At 37.8% G+C, this 22,236-nt stretch overlaps 1 protein-coding gene, 1 long non-coding RNA gene and 2 other non-coding genes across 5 annotated transcripts; 1 reads left to right on the top strand and 3 right to left on the bottom strand.

The window, feature by feature from the left end:
• The first annotated feature begins 5,441 nt into the window (after positions 1 to 5,441).
• On the top strand, positions 5,442 to 5,786 carry LOC132637833 (protein PELPK1-like). The gene has a single exon (XM_060354863.1). The coding sequence runs from the start codon at positions 5,442 to 5,444 to the stop codon at positions 5,784 to 5,786; it is 345 nt and encodes a 114-aa protein (XP_060210846.1).
• Positions 5,787 to 6,455: 669 nt separating this feature from the next.
• Positions 6,456 to 6,551, bottom strand: LOC132639032 (small nucleolar RNA snoR113). The gene has a single exon (XR_009582079.1). It is a non-coding gene; the product is annotated as a small nucleolar RNA snoR113 (small nucleolar RNA).
• Positions 6,552 to 6,596: 45 nt separating this feature from the next.
• Positions 6,597 to 6,694, bottom strand: LOC132639031 (small nucleolar RNA snoR113). The gene has a single exon (XR_009582078.1). It is a non-coding gene; the product is annotated as a small nucleolar RNA snoR113 (small nucleolar RNA).
• Positions 6,695 to 7,556: 862 nt separating this feature from the next.
• LOC132636590 (uncharacterized) lies at positions 7,557 to 10,058 on the bottom strand. 2 transcript variants are annotated; one of them, XR_009581321.1, is made up of 2 exons: positions 9,091 to 10,058; positions 7,557 to 8,503 (listed from the first exon to the last, which is right to left on the bottom strand). It is a non-coding gene; the product is annotated as an uncharacterized LOC132636590 (long non-coding RNA). The 2 variants fall into 2 exon arrangements; XR_009581322.1 differs by having other exon boundaries at positions 9,929 to 10,057.
• Between the last annotated feature and the right edge of the window lie 12,178 nt (positions 10,059 to 22,236).

The following is a 22,236-nucleotide window of genomic DNA, read 5'->3' as shown; positions in this document are numbered from 1 at the left end:
ACCTCAAGGGGGGTTGAGGTTGATGAATCCAAAATAGAAGCCATAAGAGATTGGCCCACTCCAAAATCCATTGGAGATGTAAGAAGCTTTCATGGCTTGGCTAGTTTCTATAGGCGTTTTGTTAAAGGATTTAGTACCATAGCTGCTCCTTTGACTGAGGTAATCCGAAAGGCCAAACCTTTTTCTTGGGGTGTGGAGCAAGCTAATGCCTTTGAAACTTTGAAACAAATGCTTAGCTCCGCACCATTGTTGCAATTACCCGACTTTGACAAAATATTTGAGATTGAATGTGATGCAAGCAAAGTGGGTATTGAAGCCGTTTTAATGCAAGACCAAAAGCCCATAGCCTATTTTAGTGAAAAACTCAAGGGAGCAACTTTGAATTATACTACCTATGATCTTGAGTTGTATGCCTTAATTCGTGCTTTGGGAAATTGGCAACACTACTTGTGGCCTAAAGAGTTTGTGATTCGGACCGACCATGAGTCCTTAAAGCATCTTAAGGCCCAAGGTAAGTTGAACAAAAGGCATGCCAAATGGGTTGAATTCCTTGAATCCTTCCCTTATGTAATCCAATACAAAAAGGGAAAGGATAACGTAGTGGCGGATGCCTTATCAAGGAAACATGTTTTGATCAATACTTTGTCTTCCAAATTGATGGGTTTTGAGAGCTTGAAGACATTGTATCCCGAGGACCTCGTCTTTGCACAAATCTTTCTAGAATGCGAAGAATGGGAAAGGGAAAGGTGGCTTAGGGATAGATCTTCTACTCCCTATTCTAAGTTTGATGGTTTCTTGTTCAAGAACAAGTGACTATGTGTGCCCATGAGCTCTTGGAGGGAGTTATTTGTGAGGGAGGCACACAATGGGGGATTGATGGGACACTTTGGGATTGACAAGACAATGGGGATTCTTGAGGAGCAATTCTATTGGCCCCACATGCGGCGGAATGTGGCCCGAATTTATGGCCAATGCCTTGAATGCCGAAAAGCTAAATATAGGCTTCAACCCCATGGCTTGTACACTCCCCTCCCCATCCCTCAACAACCTTGGTTTGACATTTCCATGGAATTTGTGATGGGATTGCCTAGGACAAAAAGGGGGAAAGATAGCATCTTTGTTGTTGTTGATCGTTTTTCGAAAATGGCCCATTTCATTGCTTGTCATAAGGTTGATGATGCTCCCCATATTGCTTCCTTGTTTGTTGAAAATGTGGTTAAATTGCATGGCATTCCCAAGACAATTGTGAGCGATAGGGATCCTAAGTTCCTTAGCCACTTTTGGAAAGAATTGTAGGGTAGGCTTGGAACGAAGTTGTTGTTTTCCACCTCTTGCCACCCACAAACCGATGGCCAAACCGAAGTTGTCAATAGGACTTTAGGTTCTATGCTTCGGGCCATGGTAAAAGGGAAGCTAGCCTCTTGGGAAGACCAATTGCCTTTAGTAGAATTTGCATATAATAGAGTTATTCATAGCACTATTGGCATGCCATCCTTTGAGGTGTTGTATGGTTTTAACCCCCTAACCCCCTTGGATCTAACGCCTTTGTCTCAAGATGTGGTATTGAGTTTAGATGGTAACAAGAGAGCCGAAGCTATGAAGAAGATCCATGAAAAGGCAAGGCTCCAACTTGAAAATAAGAATCAAAAGGTGGCGAAACGGGCAAACCAAGGGAGAAAAAGGGTGGTCCTTGAACCGGGAGATTGGGTGTGGGTGCACTTCCGAAAAGAAAGATTCCCCAATAAGAGGAAGACAAATTTGATGCCGCGTGGGGATGTTCCCTTTGAAGTCCTTGAGAGGCTTAATGATAATGCCTACAAAATTGATCTCCCTCCGGAATATCAAGTTCATAACACCTTCAACATTTGTGACCTATCTCCCATGGTAATGGAAAGTGATGAGCCATCAAATTTGAGGACAAATTCTCTTCAAGATGGGGAGAATGATGCAAGCCCACTTGCCTCAAGGCCATTTACAAGGAGCCAAGCCCGGGAACTACAACACTTGCAAAGCCTATTTATGAAGCGGGAGGCTCTTGAGTATACTTTTGATGACCACCTTGGATCCCAAGTCCATTTGTTGATGAAGATTGATTGGGGAGAAGAAGAGGAAATGGGAAGTTACCACAATGGCTAAAAGATGAAGAGTTGGCTATTCTTGCAAAGGAGATTTCAAGATTTTGAAGAAAGAAGAATAGCCAAACAAGGCCCTTGTCTCATTAAGGGTGTTTATGTCATTTTGCTATCTTTTATTTCTAGCATAGTATAAATAGTTCTCTTCTTCTTCATGGAAGACTTAGACTATTTTGATTATTGATACTTTGAGATTGTAAACTCTTTTGAGTGTTGAGAGCTTGCTAAGCTAGAGATTGTGAATCTTGTGAGAGGATTGGTTATTAGGGTATCAAATCCCTATTGGTCATCCTAAGAGTTTGGTGCTCTTTAGTTCCTAAATTAGAGGTCAAGTTAATCTAAGAACTTTGGTTGCTAATTTGGGTCTTTAGTTGTGTCAAATTATCTATCCTTAATTTTCTTGTCCTTTTTCCTTCATTTTCGTTTTGATTATTGTATCAATTTGGGTACAACTGAACAAAAAAACAATCTTGTAGGACCAAGCTTTCTGCAAAGCTGAATAACTTTTGAAATTGTTAACACTTAACATATTAATAACTAATATCACTCGAACTAAATAGAGATGTTAATAGCAAACTAAACAGTTAATGGGTAGCAACACAACTAGCTAAATAGGACTATTAACCTAGCTTTGTTCCAATAGATCTCAATAAAACGCTAAAGAAAATGACAACATTCCATCCATTTAAAGTAAAAATAAACTTCTCAAGGAAACTTTCATGGCGCTTATTGCGTATCCAACACTAGCACATCATCTTCATCATGCACATCTGAATCTGCTTTTCTGATGAGATTGTCTTAACATCTTCACTTTCTTTCTATTTTTTTATTTTTAATAAAAAAAAATTATTAGGTCCACTGGCCGGCCCAACCCACATGCGCTCAAGCTCATGGGCCAACAGGCTTAATTGGGCCGGGCTATAAAGCCTCGTTCTTAAATGGACTCCAAAAATTCAAGCCCAACCCTATCAAATCACGGGCTGGGATGGGTCGGCCCACGGGCCTTAGCCCATATTTACGGCTCTACTAGTTATGAATGCAATTTTTCCTTTTTAAAAAAAAATAAAAAAAATTAGTGCCATTAAATGACACTGTTCAATAGGCTACCTTGCAAAATTACTTCCCAATTGTTACTACCCTACTTAGCATCAAACTATTGTAGGAACAACCATTTTCTTAGATGTGATAACAAAAACGTATTATTCTAGGTACATCAAGTTGGTCACCTCTCGTGGTGGATTCAAGAATTCTAATACGGATTAAAATAATTAAAAAATATCGCACCTGAACTTGTATTTCTCTTATGTTAAAGGAATTTGATATTTTATATATATATATATATATGTAAAAAAAAATTACTTTTACTCTATTCATGCAATACAACTTCCAAAAGGATTCAATTGCATCTGGCTTAGCCACTGATCACCTCTTTATTTTACTGAGTACATGTAATCGTCTTACCAGTACAACTATGTTAGATTCTGCACGCCAAAATTTAGACATCTAGGAACGATTTACCAAAAAATACTATCTTTATTAGGATTTGTACCAAGGTTTTATATGATTGTCATTTCACCTTCATCAATTGCTAGACCATAGCATTGGCAATGCAGCTCGTGCTTTTCTATTGACATTTTTGTTTAGCTAATTTCTTTGGTAATCCCCAATGTACTATTCACAATATAGAAACTTAGAAAGTCAATTGAATGTGATTTGCACTAATATTTACATCAATTTTTTTTCCTTTCTAAAAAGTAAAACAGATGTATAGTAATAGGGTATAAAGAACGTTTGTTTCACAAAGTATAATATCTTTCGTTATAAATAAGAGATATTAGAATAACAAGATATGCTTCCGGTCCCAAAACAATGTCGAGAACTCGTATTCTATACTTAACTCTTAGACATTTAAAATAGATAACAAGACGAGGAGATTCATGAAAAATAAAAGTCATCAATAACTTGGGATACATGAAATAGTGTAGAACAACTTTGAACGAATTAGACCATCAAGGATTGCGGTGGAAATTGAAATGGATAGGAATCCCCCATCCTTAATCAAATAATTCGGGTGTAAGCCTTGAATATGGAAAAAGTTATGGTAAGAAGCGTTCCTCTCTTTAATAAGTCTTACGCGGGATAGTCCGAATCAATCAATCTTTAAAATGGTGAGAAACCCAAAAAACTTGATCGAATGGGCAATGAAATAATGTTAGGAACAAAAATGAGTGTAGCAAGTTTTGAATTTAGGAAAAAAGCTGGTGTGGCTTAGGAAAGTAAGATCACACATGATTCTTCTGATTATTTCACTAACTAATGTGGTAAACAACCATTGTAAGTGTTGGATTTATAGTGGGTGGATGACTACATCGTATTAAACCATTCACGTGGTATCACTAGTAAGAGATCAATGGGGATTTTTTTTCACTTTTTGCTTTTAATGTGAGGAAGCATATAGAAAAAGAGAGGTCAACAAAGAGATAGAACATATGGCCCAATTACATAAATTTTTTGTTTCATTAATTTCAGTGTCCTTCCTTTTGAGTTGTGACCCCGCAAGACCCGTACTATTAAATGGTTCGTCAGTAAAAATGTTCCCAATACCATTAGATTTACTTGAATTATAGTATTTGTTGAGAATATGTTGTCCTCGTTGAATTGTCACAAATTGAATGTTGTTTCATCTCTCCTTATATCACCTACCTTTGGTTGCTCAAAATACTTCTATTTTGCAGTCACAATAATATATCATTTTAAAACAAAATTGTTTACAGTACTAAAAATACAAAAATGAGAAAAATTCATTCACATGAATGCTTTAAACTAATTAAGAAAAAGGAAGAGGGTGGTATTCACGAAGACAGATAGGATAGAACTTTAGCTAGAATTATGCTAAATAAAGTCAATACAATTGAGTAGAACAACATCTAATGAGTTACTGATTCAAGTGTTCCTATGACTCTTTGATTGATATTCAAGTGTACGACAACACATATGTTGGTTTCTGAGACTGATATTTTATTGCAAGTTAATTGTAGTTCTTTTGTCAAAGTTAAGCAAAGGATCCAATTGAACTAACATCAGAAATTACTATGCCCTTTACGCATTAAGTCTGGTTGAGAAGTTGAACTAACGACACCACCTTTGCTAGCCTACCTAGACCACATTTCCTCCAACCTTTTAAACCTTCACCAAAGCTACACCTATATATATACCAACTTTAACCATTCAGATTCTGCATAACTCAATCCAAAGACCAAAGTGCAAATCACATTCATTTTACTCAAAAAGGAGAAATCAATATCAAGAATGGCGGCTTTCAAGAATTACCTGATCCTCTCGATAACCATAACGTTGTTCCTTTCAAGCGTCAGCACAAGCAGAGGAGCTCGCATGTTGCTGCAGATTCCAGGAGCACCACCACTACCGAGTATTCCATCTCTGCCTCAACCAACAGTGCCTCAATTGCCAAAGATGCCGAACTTGCCGACTGCCACATTGCCACCAATGCCATCTTTGCCAACTTTGCCTGCTGCTCCAAAGCTGACGTTGCCTCCCTTGCCAGCCAACTCCCTACCCAACATTCCCAGTACAATCCCTTCACTTCCTACAATTCCTTCAATTCCTACTCTATCACCACCTCCATCAAACTGATCTTTAGCTGCCAAAACTATTTACTCTATGTTTTATACATGTTATTTTGTACACCTTGTCTTTCTTAGAGTTGATTTTATGACATGCATTTTTCCCTGTACTTTACAGTATTCTTAGGAATTCTACTTTACTCAGTTTGTATTCGTTATGTTGTCCCTTGTCCTGTTGGAGAGTTTATATTAATGCATTTCTTGCACTAGTGACTTTGTATTCCTTTTCTTTCTTTTGTTTATATTACTTAAAAAAAGCTCGGTTTTGGCCAATGTTAACAAAACCTAGAATACAGAAGAGCAATGAAACTAACATACATTCATCCATAATAGATAAACAATGTGATCGAGCTAATCTCGAGCCTAAAATTTCAAGGGCTGGTCCAAGATTAAGCCAGTTTCAACCCTGCTCAAACTTTGGAACCAGAGTTGCAATTTAGTGATTGTAACTCTAAGTTCAACTACTTTCATGCAGGGTACTGATCCCTTTAACACAATTGTGTGAATTTAAATAACAAGCCAAAGCTGAGGAGAAAACTGCGCACCTCTATTCCTCTTCTTCCGCTTATTCATCTTCTTTGGCGGATACATATATAGATATAGAGTAGGCATGGCAGGAAATTCAGTAAGAGCGAAATTTCATTAAAAAGTTAATTACAAGAAACTACCGTTCCATTATCTGGCTGAACTCATATTCCTCTTGTAACTTTCATCGCTCAACTACCAACCACATCATTGCATTAATGTAAGTCCGGCCTTTTTGTCGTCTTCGCCAGTAAAAATATTCAGCTAAATGTCATAAGAAAATACCATCCCATATCTGGCTCAGCAGATGTATCTTCTTGTAACTTCAATTAATCTACTCCCAACCACATGGTAGCAGCAGCCATAAGTCCGGCCTTTTTGTCATCTTTGCCAGAAGAAACAGCAGTTCACAGGCCAACAATTGTATATGTTTATCACTCTATGTATTCGAAACTCAACATAACCTCTCTACTATCTCAGAGTAAATCCAAAGTCCAAACCTCCTCTTATAAACCAAATAATCAGACGACAATTATACAGGGCCTAGGGCGTAGGGAGCCAAAAGGCAGACTTACGTCATGCTAAGCTAGAAGATACAACTTTTATCAGTTAGTAGTTTACCCAAAGTGTTACTTCTTGAGTTAGAAGGTACAACTTTATTAATACGGGAATCTGGAAACATGTTCGCCTCTCGAATATCTATTCCACGGTATTCATAATGCTGTGATTTCTGATTTTTTTTTTCTTTGTACAAGGTTGGGGCTATATGTATATCAGATTGCTCTTCATGTTTTCTTGCTATTAATAACAAGTTACCTTGAAGCTTCAGATATAACTGTGGTCTTTTAATTTTAGGGGAAAAACACTATCATTCCTCTACTTTGGCAGCCTAAAAAATTGAGCATTTTTGAGCTTACCGTTTGTTTAAATTGATTTTTACTTTAGTGAGACAACCTTAGTATGTAATCTAGTCCATTTCCAGCTCATCAGATTTAGTAAGAACACATAAAAGTAAATTCTCTTAATAATCAAGCATTCCTGATTGTCTGCAATTACATCATTGATAGTTTTTTCCTACAAGTCAAATAGTTAAAAACACCAAGTCAGTGTCAAAGAATATGTACAAGTTGGGAATATGACAGAACCCGAGTCATCCACAGTCACCCATCAAGTTTGTCTAACTATCTAAAAACCTTGATTTATTGAATATATGTCACTGCAATTAAACATGGCAATAGTAAAGAGAAAATAATAACCTTGGAAGCAATAGTGATGCCACATTGGGGTATGTTGGCGCAGCATTTGCATTGGAGCCCATTCATGAGAGTAGTCTTTTCAAACTAAAATGATTTTTTATAAGTGTATCATAATAGCTTCACCTTTAGCAATCACTAATAATGATCTCTGATTTTCCTTCTTCTTCCTTCCTTAGTTCAGGTCGCAGAAGTTCCCCTCCTTTCCCGAGCTGGAAGTCTTTAATTACTCTGTCATTTGGTTAACAATTTTATGCTGTGGAGAATGCCAACAAACACAAGCACCTCCTGCCATAGTAGCACAAGATGGCTCGGGAAACTTCAACTCAATAACAGGTGCAATCTCGGCAGCCCTAAACAACAATATCGAAAAATATAACACAATTCAAGGAACTTACTTAGGACTCTCCATTAAACTAAATACATTCTTTTCAATCTATCAGATAGTCGATGTAACTCAACATTGCCATTGTCCAAGAGAATTACCCCTTGTCGACCTAAATATGTCGCTAACATTCTTACTCACTTTCCCCAACTATAGACTTGCTTGTATGGTGCAGCTTTTAGCACCATTCAAGTTGATCTTTCCTCAGGCTCTCTCTTCAGGTAAAGGTGCTACAAATTGCACCATAAAAGCAACTCCATAGTTGGGGCAAATGTTACAACGTATTTAGGTCGTCCATGGGGTAATATCTCAAGGAGAGCAGCGATGTAAAGTTACATATACCATTTGATAGATTGAATAAGACGGATCAAGTTTAAGGGAGAGCCCTCGAATTTTCCTCTACTGTTATTTGGGGTGCCAAGATTACACATATTATTTTTATTGTAGTTTCCGAGCCATATTGAGCGACTATTTCATGAGGTTATATTTGTTGGCCTTCCCGCCCCATAAAATTAATAATCAAATGGATGTGCTAGTCAACCTTCTCGTTCCAAGTTATTTTCCCTGCACAATTGTAAATCTAGTTATTCAACACAACTTTATACAGGAAAGATTAACTCATGTACAAGCATTTAAGCTCATTAGTATCAGCAGTATTTTGCTCCACCAGCGTACTTGGATCATATTCTCCAGAGGATCATTAACTTTACGAGATGTGCAATACACTTGTGTTAATTAGTTGTTTATACAAAGATATAGATGTTCCAAGCTATCATTTCAGTGACTAGAAGGAGACTCGACGAATCACATTATGGATATGTAATCTTTTATATATGGCCACACAAACAATTATATGTTTGGTGAGTTATTATTTCCAGGTACTATTCTACCATAATGAAAAAATTGTATTGCATTTCTAATAGAGGTAGCAAAATCAGCTCAGTATTACGTAATTCGCTCAAAATTTATGTTGGTTAGGTTATGTTATGACCTGTTTAATTACCCAGGACAAAGTTTGTCTTGGAGAGCAATGCTATAAAAAAGTTAATTTTCTCCAATCGTGGTCAATCCATAATTAAGTCGAACATAGAGGAAAGCAACTTCAAACACCTTTTACAAAATAAAAGAAAACAAAAACTTCAAACACCTACTTGGTCAATCCGTAACTTTGTCCCCTGTCCTAGAATTGGTGATGCTCACTTGAGCCTTGATCAAATGGAGTAAAGGAATAAGCTTTACTAGGTTAATATGGCTCAATATTTGATTAGCACTGCACTCTTTTTTCCTTCATTTTTTAGGCGGCTGATATTTGAAACCCACTGGCTGTTCAACTAATCGGATCTAGTAAAGCGCTCCCTACCAAGAGGGCTAGCATTGTACTGTTATAAACCCTAAAGCAAGGATGGTAAATGAGCATACAAGAACATTGACCGTACCACACTAACGTCAAGTAAATAACAGATTTCCCAAGAATACCATGATCAGTTCAAATAGAGACTTTGTTTACAAAGAGTACATATACTGATATACAAGAACAATGTGAGGACTGTACTAATATAATACTAAATTTCTGTGATGTATATCTGAATCACTACTTACTGATGTAACTCAGCTAAATACATGGACACGTTCTAACTTTGGTATATTAATTCAGCAGGTGATGTACATTTCTATCACTAATTTTTGCTTACTTTTGGTCTAACTGGAAATTTCAAACTTCTTATTTTCAGAAAAACTACAATCTGGAAACATTAATAAGCTACAATCTTTGAATAATCATATAGTCAACATGATTTACAAGCAAGAAGAGAGATTAATAGCTAACAATTGAAACAGATTCGGCTTAGAAACATGAACAGAACTCTTTCAAACTAGATTTCTGAGGTAAATTCTACAATTTCCATCATTTAATTTGCACAAAATCGACATTAAAACATCTTTATAATCTCTTGAAACAATTTCACTTGATTAAACACAAAAAGATCTAACCTGATAGCCTTAGAATTATAGGAACAAAACAGCCTCTTTTCTAAGTCCTTAATTTCTCCAATTTCTTTTACAGATTTCAAGAATGAAGTAGTGAAGACTTCAAGTTTAGTATGATGATTTTATAATCTTAAGTTGCCGTGTACTTTTAGTGAAAACTATAAATTTTGCAGTTTCGTGTCAATATCAAAATTCCAGAAAAAGCCCATTTTATTCTGTTAGAGAATTATTTCATGGATTACTACAAATAGAAGTGGTCCTCCTGTCCAATTCTTTGCAGTGTTTAACTCACTTCTGACTGTTAGTTGTGAAATGAGCAATGCATGCATACCTACCAGTTTCTGAGACTTGAAATACATGTATATTCACTATTTTCTTTAAATATTTAACTTATATATCAATGTAAGTAATTACTCTATTGTGGTATGTTACCTAATTTATTTTTTAACTTGTTAATTTCACTTATTATGAACCGTTACTTGTAATTGTCCTTTAAAGTCACATGATATATGTACAGATAATTTTATTTTCTTTGTATAGAAGTTAAACTTCTTTTTAACGAGTCCCACTTCTTTCAAAATTAGCATCATTTCTTGTTTATTGTAGGAGCTGAATTATCTATATAGGTGTCCGGTATTTGGAGGATCTGATTGTTATGAATTTTTTTTTCCTAGAACAATATTGATCAGGTTTTAGTTCCTTGAACTAACTGGGTTTTATTTAATTTTATTATAATTTATTCACCTAGACTCTCTCCTCCTATAATGGTGACTTGGTGAGGGGTTCGGCTTAAACTATTATCTTGTACATTTATCTAATCAATAAATACAAAAAGAGAAGGACATAAAACAAAACCTCCAAAAAATCAAAACAAACTAACTAATCTATTACGAGATGGCCAATTCCTGTTAGTCTTGAGCAAAGTGCAAGCACATACATAAACGATACTTTAGAGAAATAAACAAGCAGAAGTAGCTATAGGATGAAGTGGCTATTTGTCTTTTTGGTTCCGAATACAGTGTTTGGTATTGACATTGGGTCCGACTAAATTCGAATTCGCATCGGGAAGTCTCATATTAGAGGTAAAGCGCTCCCTAGAAAAGGTTATTATGTACACATCAGTGCTTCAAACCCAAACCCAAACCTCTGATAAATGATGAAGGAGTACTTACCGCTTCACCACAACGCTTGTTGGTATGAAGTGGCTATAGAGGCTCAAAGAATCAACCTTAGTGCTCTGCTGGAGTTCAAGCATAATGAGTATTCTGAATCTTGCTTGGGTTTTAAAGCACGTTGTTCTTGAACTTTTAAGAAATAATAATGTTCATTCAGAAGTAAGGTTGCTAAAACTCGGAACATAAGAATGAAGGAGGAAAATATTTAAATTTAAGTTTTATATATTAAGTCGTGCAACTAAAATAATGTACTATTCATAAACATATTGGCTTTATGCTCTAGTCATTAAACTAGACAGGTGATGCTCGCGCATCCGCACGATGCATGGGCCTAACATGTAAATATTTAATTCTTTTCGTGGTGGTAACAACAAATATAATGGGGCTATCAAAATCAAAACAACAATATCAAAAGGGTCTCTATACAACACGGGTATACAATGGCTCTTTTCTTTACAACATGTCCCAAAAAAGGACATAAGAATAATTCTCTTTCAACAATCAATTCAGAGCCTATTGCGTGTTTCATCTTTGCTTCTTGTTGTTGCAAAGCTGTTCCATTATCTACATTCTATTGAACTCTGCAGTTTTGTTCAAACTTGGTTGTCATCGTCTTGTATTATAGCTGGTACTGCGTATCCTGCTTGATTTTGTCTTGTACTTGGTACTGCATATCCTGTTTGATTTAGTAATATCTGGACTACTTTATTTCCTTGACAAACGACTTGGTGGTGCTGCTGCAATGCAGATAATACACAGTAATAAAAGGATTAAGAGAGATAGTGCATCCCATGAGCAAGTTCAGATGAATGAAAAGAGAAGAAAAACAAAATGATAAAGTGTCAGCCGTGGTAAAATTTCATGTGATTTGGTAAGCAAAATATAAATGACATCATTGTTAGATCATTCATCTAATCTAGTGGTGGAAAATGGGTCATTTGGGCTAAAATTGGGCGGGTCAAAATGTGTGGAACCTATAGATGGGCCAAAATCCAACCCTGCTCAAAGCTTGTTTGGGCTAAGATGGGTTGGGTCAAGATGGACTAAATGAAGGGTCATAACCCAACTCGCTCAACTTAACCCACCTTTTCAACATTTTGAGAAACTAAAAATATCGATATTCTTTGATTGTAAGTATTCTCTCGCTCATGCTTTTCTAAATAAACGATGTTTTGAAAACCAAATTTAAATACTTTTTGGGTATGTTTACTCATAAATCAAATTGAAAATCAAATCAAACATATGTTTTTACTCAAAATAATAAAGATATTCACTGTAAATATTTGCTCATAAGTTATCCTAGTACATAAATTATATTCGAAACTATTCCGAAAATAAATTAAAAGAAAATTAAATGTTAATTGACGTAATGAATATTGATTTTGTCAGATTCCTCTCTTTTACCCCTTTGTCTTATTTATATATTTTTATGATTGTCTTGTACATAACTAAGAGTGGCAAACGTATGTCGAATATGGTGGGTCGAAAATAGGTTAAACAAAAACGGATCAGCATAGACCCTCAGGAAAAAAAAATTAAAACTTAAAAATAAAAAGTTACTAGTAAAAAATTTTAAATAAGGAAATAAAAAAATAAGAATATAAAAATTTAAAAAATAAAAATATTTTTTTCTAAAGAAAATTAAACATGAACATTTTAAAAAATAAAAATAATTATAAAACAACAACAACAACAACATACCCAGTGAAATCCCACAATGTGGGGTCTGGGGAGGGTAAAGTGTACGTAGACCTTACCCCTATCTCGGAAGATAAGGAAAAAATAATTATAAAAATAAATTTAAATAATAATTAAAAAAGAAGTTAATCATGTTTTGTAGCTTTTATTCTTATGAATGGAGGACAATTCATGAGTCAATTTGGGCTCATTTGATGGGCCAGTTTGGATTGATGATTTGTGATGGGTCAACTTGAGCTAGCTCAAATCAACCTATCTTCAAAATCACTCTAGCCCAAACCCATTAAAGCTTGGGCGGGTTGGGCGGGTCAAATGGGTTTGGGCTAGTTTTGCCACCCCTAATCTAATCTATCTAGTTAGATGAAAAATGAACCAATGGTGGTATATTTTGATAAATGGCAGATTATAAATGCTCGGGGATCAAAATGAGCCTATTCTCGCGTGTAAAATCCATGTTTCATCTAATTGAGTACAAAAGTAAAAAAAAAAAAAAAAAAAAAACCACTAACGGTAAGACAACAAAAGTGGTAGAATAAACATTAAATGGAACAAAAGTGGTAGAATAAACATTAAATGGAAACATAATTAGTACCTCGATCTGCCAAAAAGAATACAGCCAGTAGTAGCTTCCTTTTGTGGTCCTTTAAAGTGCATGAATGGTAAATTGGAGGTAAGATATGAATGGTAAACTGGAGGTAAGAATGCAATATATTTCCAAGTGAGCAAAACACTAGGGGACGAACTAATCCATGTTTAAATTAACAATTCGAAACCAAAATCAACAATTTGACACCAAAATCCTAGTGGCTAAACTCCTCTCAGCAGAAATGTTTACACCATTCGTCAAGGTGCAAAGTTCAATAGGAACAAATGTCTGTATTAGAAATGAACTTATTCCTAGATTTATTGTGTGGCGCAATTTCTATATTATCCGGATCCTTCTTTTGTCTTGATGTACCATCAAACGGGTGTGATGGTGTGATCTATGTCACAGCGCATGGTACTGTAGAACCCTAGACGTGCTTAGTGGCACAACCAAAAGGTGTCACCTTCTAAAGAAAGACCAGTGCAAATTGTATCAAGCAATTTTCTTTCACCCTATCAAAGTTAAATCACAAAAAGAGAATGATTCTTTAATTTCTTATATATATATATATATATATATAAAAACTTTGTCCTTGTCTTAGAAAATGGTACCTAGATCAAAAGTGTCTTCAGATCCTATTCCTTGAAATCCCAAGCTTTTCATAACCTAGTTGGTAAGAAAACAAAAATATTGGGCAAGACATGCACTGGCTAGTTTTGGAAAAATAATAGTAGCATCAAAAGTGTCTTCAGATCCTGAGATTCTTAGCCGCTGGGCAACATAATATTTTTTCAAACATTTTATGTTTGCAATCTGAAAATAGCACCCTTGTTTTCTTATCAGAGGTAGACAACTTGAGGAAATAGAACCACAAAGCACTCAGAAGACGTGTAAACAGAAATGTCAAACTTAGCGACCACTTATGCAGATCCATTACCTGCAGCAGTTGTATCCTCTGAATTTGACCACAATAAAAATGGGCAATCTTGTTTAGATTAAAATTTCTCTACCTCGGCATTCTCATTTCTCTGGAGAAATTGTTAACTACCCAAGACAAATGAAAATACCGAGGTGAAGTAATTTTCTCATAAAGAATTGATGCCTGAGACATAAAAAGATAAGGCTTGTTATTGCAAGCATATTATTGATTTATCTACATATACTATAACTGTTTACAGGAATTTCGGGTAACAATTAGATTTGTAAGCGAGGTATAGGATATGTGGATGAACTTTAATCTATTTGGTTGGTGTGAAGGGTCAATGAATTTGTTTGTAGTTATATCTATATGTATACGTGTTTGTGCTATATGTATGTGTACTATGATTGATGATTTATGCCAAACATATTAAGTAATATTGAAAGGACAAGCAAGCTAAGGAAGAACACCATAAAATCCGGACCAATATCTTTGAGAGAGAGCTTTTATATATTTGATGATTACAATATTGAGATATGAAAAGGAAGCTAACCTAAAAATGGAGAGGAATGTCCTCTATTTATAGGTATGCTTTATGGGCCATAGAAACAATACAAAAAGCTTTTATGAATAAAAAACCCTAAAAAAGATAAGGTTGATCCGTACGGTCGTCAGCACAAATGGCGGAACGGTTTCATGATACGTGGCAACCTCACAACCGGTTATCCGGACCAACGGACACGCTGATTCAGACTCGGTCTATCCGGACCAACAGACACGCTTATCTTGTCTCGGGTCAATTACATCCGGTACGACACCCCTAGTGTGGAGAAAAGATCGAACATGCTCATGCTCGTTTGGACTTATCCTCGCTCCGGTCTCACCGGTCACACATTGACCCGATTTTTACCGTATATAAATAGTCTCCACACTTTTCGGATCGTAGTTTCATCAGAGTGACGGTAAGTGGAAGAGTCCCAAAACCGGTGGGGTCTCATAATCCTTCGCTTGATCTGGTACTCACTGCATCCTTTTGTTTTACTCTTTCTTTTCATAACTCTTTTGATCTTGATGTTCAGGCTTACCCAAAGGATCTGTGGTGCCATGACCTGTACCAACGGATGAGCCGGTGACACCGAGCCCAGACTTTGATACGGCTCGGCTTATTGCTGCAGCTGAGAAAAGGCAAAGAAAACCCTCGACCAAGGGTCAGAAGAAAAATAAGAGGTCAAAGAGTGATGTTCGAAGCCTAAGGGTCAAGCCCGACATCGTGATTTGCACAGTTGTGGGGAGACCCGTCGTGGCAACCATTCCAACCCCAACCACAGCTGAGGAAGAAAGCCATTCCAACCCCGACCATAGGTGAGGAAGACAATATTCCTTTTCCGATTCCTCTAAGGTCCATTGAATTTACATTTCAGGTGATGCCTCGCTCGAAGGGACACCTTTGGTGAAGAGACCTAGAAGATCTGGCCCGACCTCGGACACGGAGGCTGATCAAACGGATGAATCAGTCCCGGATAATGAGGTTATAATAGCTACCGATCCATTGCCCAGCACCGACTAAGCTACCACATCCGAGGTACCTGTAACTACCGGGGCTGCTAGAGCCGTTCCAGTCTCTCCTTCTGCTCCTACTTTGAGGTCCGATAACCTCGATGACATGTTCTCAGATACCCCTCTTGCTACTGAGGAAGTTGTTGGGTTTGGCCATCTTTCTATTCTTCGGGCCACGAGGGTGGCTAGCTGGTCCACTGAAACAGGTGCGAGGTCCAACCTTGTAGGTATTTTCCCAGCCCCAAGTGTAGAACCGAGAAGGACGAGATCGGTCGTGGTCACCGTCCCTAAGGACTGTAGTTTTTTACCCCGTCCTGCGGGGGTTGCAAGTTATCTAAGGCCTCTCATTTCAGATTCGGACAAGGAAAAAATGGCGGGGCTTCCTTGGCAGTGCCTTATCAACGAGGGCATGCATGCATGCGACCGGGTAAGCTTCATGCTCGCTTTTCCATAATATTAATGTGTGATTCTCTACTCTTGTTAATCAATTTCCTAAATTGGTTTGCTTCTTCTTCTAAAGGCCCAGTTGGATGCTCAGGGCCGGGAGATGGAGAAGTTCAAACTCCTCTTGCGGGAGAAAGAAGATCAGCTGAGTCAGGCCATTGTTCCTTCTAACTTTCAATCTGAGCTTGAAGCGGCAAAGGCTGAGAACCTTCGTTTAAAGGTCGAGTTGGCCGATGTGATTGAAAAGAACCGGCTCCTGGAAGCGGATAATATCGACCTTGGCCGAGACAATGCCAACTTTGCTACGAGTCTTGGTGAATAGTGGCCTCGAATTCAGGAAGTCGAGTCAAGTTTACCCCGAAATTGGGCAATAGTGGCCTCGAATTCACCAAGCCTCATAGCAAAGTTGGCATTGTCTCGGTCAAGGTCGATATTATTCGCTTCCATGAGCCGGTTCTTTTCAATCACATCGGCCAACTCGGCCGTTAAACGAAGGTTCTCAGCCTTTGCCGCTTCAAGCTCGGATTGAAGGTTGGGAGGAACAATAGCCCGACTCAGCTGATCTTCTTTCTCCCGTAGGAGGAGTTTGAACTTCTCCGTCTCCTGGCCTTGAGCATCCAGCTGGGCCTTTAAGTCATCAGCCTCATGTTGGGCCCGGATAAAGCCTTCATTAACGAGCACAACACTCTGAAGAAGAAGAAGAAGCAAACCAAGTTAGGAAATTGATTAACAAGAGTAGAGAATTGCACATTAATATTATGGAAAAGCGAGCATGAAGCTTACCCGGTTACCTGCATGCATGCCCTCGTTTATAAGGCACTGCCAAGGAAGCCCCGCCATTTTTTCCTTATCCGAATCTGAAATGAGAGGCCTTAGATAACTTGCAACCCCCGCGGGACGGGATAAAAAACTACAGTCCTCGGGGACGGTGACCACGGCCGCCCTCGTCCGCCTTGGTTCTACACTTGGGGTTGGGAGAATACCTACAAGGTTGGACCTCGCACCTGTTTCAGTAGACCGGCTAGCCACCCTCGTGGCCCGAGGAATAGGAAGATGGCCAAACCCAGCAGCTTCCCCGGTAGCAGAAGGGGTATCTGAGAACATGTCATCGAGGTTATCGAACCTCGAAGCAGGAGCAGAAGAAGAGACTAGAACGGCTCCAGCAGCCCCAGAAGTTGCAGGTACCTCGGATGTGGTTGCTTGGTCGGTGCTGGGCAATAGACCGGTAGCCATTATAACCTCGTTGTCCGGGACTGATTCAACCCTTTGATCAGCCTCCGTGTCCGAGGTCGGGCCAGATCTTTTAGGTCTCTTCACCAAAGGTGCCCCTTCAAACGAGGCATCACCTGAAATGTCAATAAATTCAATGGACCTTAGAGGAATCGGAAAAGGAACATCGTCTTCCTCACCTGTGGTCGGGGTTGGAATGGCAGTTTCTTCTTCAGCTATGGTCGGGGTTGGAATGGTTGCCACGATGGGTCTCCCCACAACTGTGCAGATCACGATGTCAGGCTCGGGCTCGTCCCTTAGGCTTCGAACATCGCTCCTTGAGCTCTTATTTTTCTTCTGACCCTTGATCGAGGGTTTTCTTTGCCTTTTCTCGGTTGGAGAAATAAGTCGGGATGATCCGGCCGTATCAAAGTCTGAGCTCGGTGTCGCCGGGTCATCCGTTGGTGCGGGTCGTGGCTCCACAGATCCTTTGGGTAAGCCTGAACATCAAGATCAAAAGAGTTATAAAAAGAAAGGGTAAAACAAAAAGATGCAGTGAGTACCGGATCAAGCGAAGGATTACCGTGGTTCTGTGCTGTCCACCGACCACGAGACAATTCTGCCCATGTCCGATCTTCAAGTAGGTGTTGGCTGATGATTTCCTCGACCCACTCGGTAAAGCTCCGGACAGCGGTAGGTATCCATGCCTCGGCTGATATATTGAACAAAGTAAAATAATAATAATAATAATAAATATATATATATATATATATATATATATATATATATATATATATATATATATATATATATATATATATATATATATATATATATAAGAGTAAACTTGAACAAATGTGGAGGAAAGACGACTGAGGAACTTACGTCTATTATTCCACTTTTCCGGAAAGGGCATGTAATCAGCCGGAATGATGTCTGCGGTCCTTACCCGGACATAACATTCCAACCACCCTCGATCTCTATCCTCGTCGAGTTTGGAAAGAATCGGGTTTCGGCCTCGTTTGGTGACCTTTATCACGCCACCTCGAAAGATCCTCGGACAATATAATCGAATAAAGTGTGCCAACGTGAATTCTTTTTTGGCATTATTAGCTAGTAGACGGAGGCAGGCCACGATCCTCCAGATAATCGGCCCGATTTGGGCTAAGCATACATTGTATGTCCGGCACATCCCGAGAATAACCGGATCAATTGAGGGGTCGAGTTTGAGTGTAAACAGGTACGTGTAAACGTGCAGGAACCCTTTCTTGTAGTCGGTGATGGACTCGTCAGGGCCGGGGGCAAACATTTTTACTGGATGCTTATCCCATCCGCATTCGGCCCGGACTCGAGGAAGGAGGTCCTCTGTAATTGATGAAGAGTACCGTCTAACGTCGAAACCCCTATCTGCGATTTATATTGGCTTGTCAACGACAAACTCATGATTATAATTGGGTTTGGCCGGTATTATGTCCATGGCAGTTGGTTCCACAAGGGTTTTGCCTTTGGATTTAGAAGTAGGCTCGACACCTAGAGAAGAAACCGAGGGTACGTCCTGGGAAGGAGAATCGGTGTTGGCTAACATTTTAGCTAAATATGAATTTATGAAGAAGTTGGTATGAAGGTTTGAAGATGCAGATGAAGATTTCAAGGCAGGGAAGAAATAATGAAAGTGAAGATTTGAAGGTTTGAATGCTCGGGTTGAAGATGCTAAGGCTTTGTTGCAAAAAATGTTGAAGATTCAAGCAAGGATGAAAAGTTAACCAAAGAAGTTGAAGATTAGAGAAGTGAAAGTGAAAATTGGAAAGTAAAAAATGCAACTTTGTCCCTTATGTAGGCGATTCACTGCAGCGGTTACAAAGGTCGGCCAACCGAGAGACGACACGTGTCCGAGAATTAATGGGACGTGACTTGAAGCGACGTGGGTTAAGGCGGTTTTCGAAGTAGTCCATTCGGGGTGAGACACGTGGCCGAAGGAAGAAGGACGTGACATAACGGTTCCCGCCTATTTTGAAGATAAAAACGAGCTTATGAGACCACCAGTTTTGGGACTCTTCTACTTCCCGTCACTCCGATGAAACTATGATCCAGAAAGTGTGGGGACTATCTGTATACGGTAAAATCGGGTCAATGTGTGACTGGTGAGACCGGAGCTGAGGATAAGTCCAAACGAGCACGAGCGTGTTCGATCTTTTCTCCACACCGGGGGTGTCGTACCGGATGTAATTGACCCGAGACAAGATAAGTGTGTCCGTTGGTCCGGATAACCGGTTGTGAGGTTGCCACGTGTCATGAAACCGTTCCGCCATTTGCGCTGACGACCATACGGGTGTCAGACCATACAAATCAAACTTATCTTTTTTAGGATTTTTATTCATAAAGACTTTTTGTATTGTATCTATAGCCCATGAAGCATACCTATAAATAAAGGACATTCCTGCCCTTTTTTAGGTTAGCTTCCTTTTCATATCTCAATATTGTAATCATCAAATATATAAAAGCTCTCTCTCAAAGATATTGGTCCGGATTTTGTAGTGTTTTTCCTTAGCTTGCTTGTCCTTTCAATATTACTTAATATATTTGGCATCAATCATCAATCATAGTACACATACATATAACACAAACACATATACATATAGCTATAACTACAAACAAATCCATTGACCCTTCACACCAATCAAATAGATTAAAGTTCATCTACATATTCTATACCTCACTTACAAATCTAATTGTTACCCGAAATTCGGGGTAAACAGAGTTATGAGTATATGAAATTTAAATAAGAAGATCACATTATGTCAGTGAGATGCACACCAAATGAGCAAGGATTAAGCCCTTAACAATCAACAATCTGCCAAAGAGGAAAGGATGAAGCTCCCAAGCATCAACAATATATGAAGAATGCATTAGTGACACAAATATCATCCTAGACAAATCATTTGATAAGGCCTGACCATCTTTAAGATCTTGATTTCTACTCCATCAGTACATGTGCGATTGTATGTGCAAGCATGACTATGCGTCTATAAAAGTTATATTTGAATATATATACTCGATTTTGAAATTACAATTTAAGTGCAATTTAACCAGTAGCACTGTAGTTCTGATCATATGGAGAAATTATCCAACACCAATCACAAGATTAACTTCTATCTATTCTACTGCAAGTTCTATATTCTGACGCCTGTTGCATACAAAGCGATCGCTCTACCATTCGAGCTACATCCCATTTTTTATATTTTAAATCTGATCATAAAGTTTCTTTGCTTATTTAACCATTCTAACATCCTAAACTTAGAAAACTACAAAATAGAACCTCCAGAAAATACAATCGCAATCACCAACCCAACAACAACAAAATAGATCAAACAAATAAATTTTTAAACTAAGCAATACCTTGATGGAGCAAAGCTGGACCTTAAGAGCATGCTAAATCTCCTAGATCTTTAACTGAAATGAACAACGACAGAATTACTAATAAAATTTGCAATGATCAACCCCTGAAAAATTTACATAGAAACCAATGAATAAATATACTTCTCCATTCAGAATTTAAATTTAAAATAAAAATACTCTTCATTCATACTTGTTTTTCATAGGCTCACTCTTAATTCATAATCAAAATTCTTCCAGCACCAAGGCATTGAGTTCACTTTAGTTTTCCTCTTATAAATTCAAAAGCACATGTTCATATTGGAAGTCATTTGACAACTAAGCTCTTGTGTGGTTTTTATTTTCTTGTTAAATGCGCATATGAAAAGCATTTAATAAGTAAAATCCTCCGGTTGAATCAGAGATGAATAATTTCTTTATTTATATCAATCAAGCGTATACTTCTAAAAGAATGCGCTTAGAGCAATATTAGAAAAGGAATAGGGTGATTTTTACTGAACGATCATTCATCAGAATCAAGTAAAAATAAAATTGAAATCACAACTCCATAAGTTTCTGAACCATGACTGGAAGAGTCAATTTCTGCACAAATCACCTTGTGCAATTCCATTCACATGCATTGTGAAAATATACACTGAAAAATCCTTATCATTATGTACCGTTCTTCACTCACATAGCTGATTTAAAGTACCCAATTTTTATTGACAACCGAAACTTCTTTAACAGATCAAGAACATAGAGAACAATCCCTAATACGTTCTACAAACAAAATCCAACCACCGATCAAGACAAAGATTGTTTTTTTATGACGAAATAAATCAACGTAAGAAAGCCCGGAAGAAAAAAATTAAGCACAAGGAAAATGGGTATAGTAGCTACGTGGAAGCCAAATGTCTCACTCAAATTAAAAAGGTAAAATGTGTCACCTAAGAGAATGCAGTGCAATCCTGGTGCAATACACGTGTTGAGAAAACATATTTCCATGAGATAGGTCTAAAGGTGTCAACCGGTTAAACTGTAACCGGTTTAACCGGTAACCGGAACCGGTTAAACCGGAACCGAACCGGAACCGGTTATACCGGTTAACCGGTTCCGGTTAACCGGATATTAATTTACCGGTCCGGTTCCAAATTTTTTTTAACCGGAACCGGTTAAACCGGTTAAACCGGTTAAACCGGTTAAACCGGTTAAAATTAAAAAAAAAATAGTATATATATTAAGTATATATTGTATATATAGTAGATATGTATACATAGTATATATATTAAGTTATACTTATATATATATATATATATATATATATATATATATATATATTAAGTTATGCATA

The sequence above is a fragment of the Lycium barbarum genome, chromosome 4 (assembly GCF_019175385.1).
Source record: "Lycium barbarum isolate Lr01 chromosome 4, ASM1917538v2, whole genome shotgun sequence".
NCBI classification, from domain to species: Eukaryota; Viridiplantae; Streptophyta; class Magnoliopsida; order Solanales; family Solanaceae; genus Lycium; species Lycium barbarum.
This window is presented reverse-complemented; position numbering and strand designations above follow the sequence as displayed.

Coding starts and splice junctions, on each gene's coding strand:
- LOC132637833 (XM_060354863.1), top strand. CDS start 5,442: ATGGCGGCTTTCAAGAATTACCTGATCCTCTCGATAACCATAACGTTG.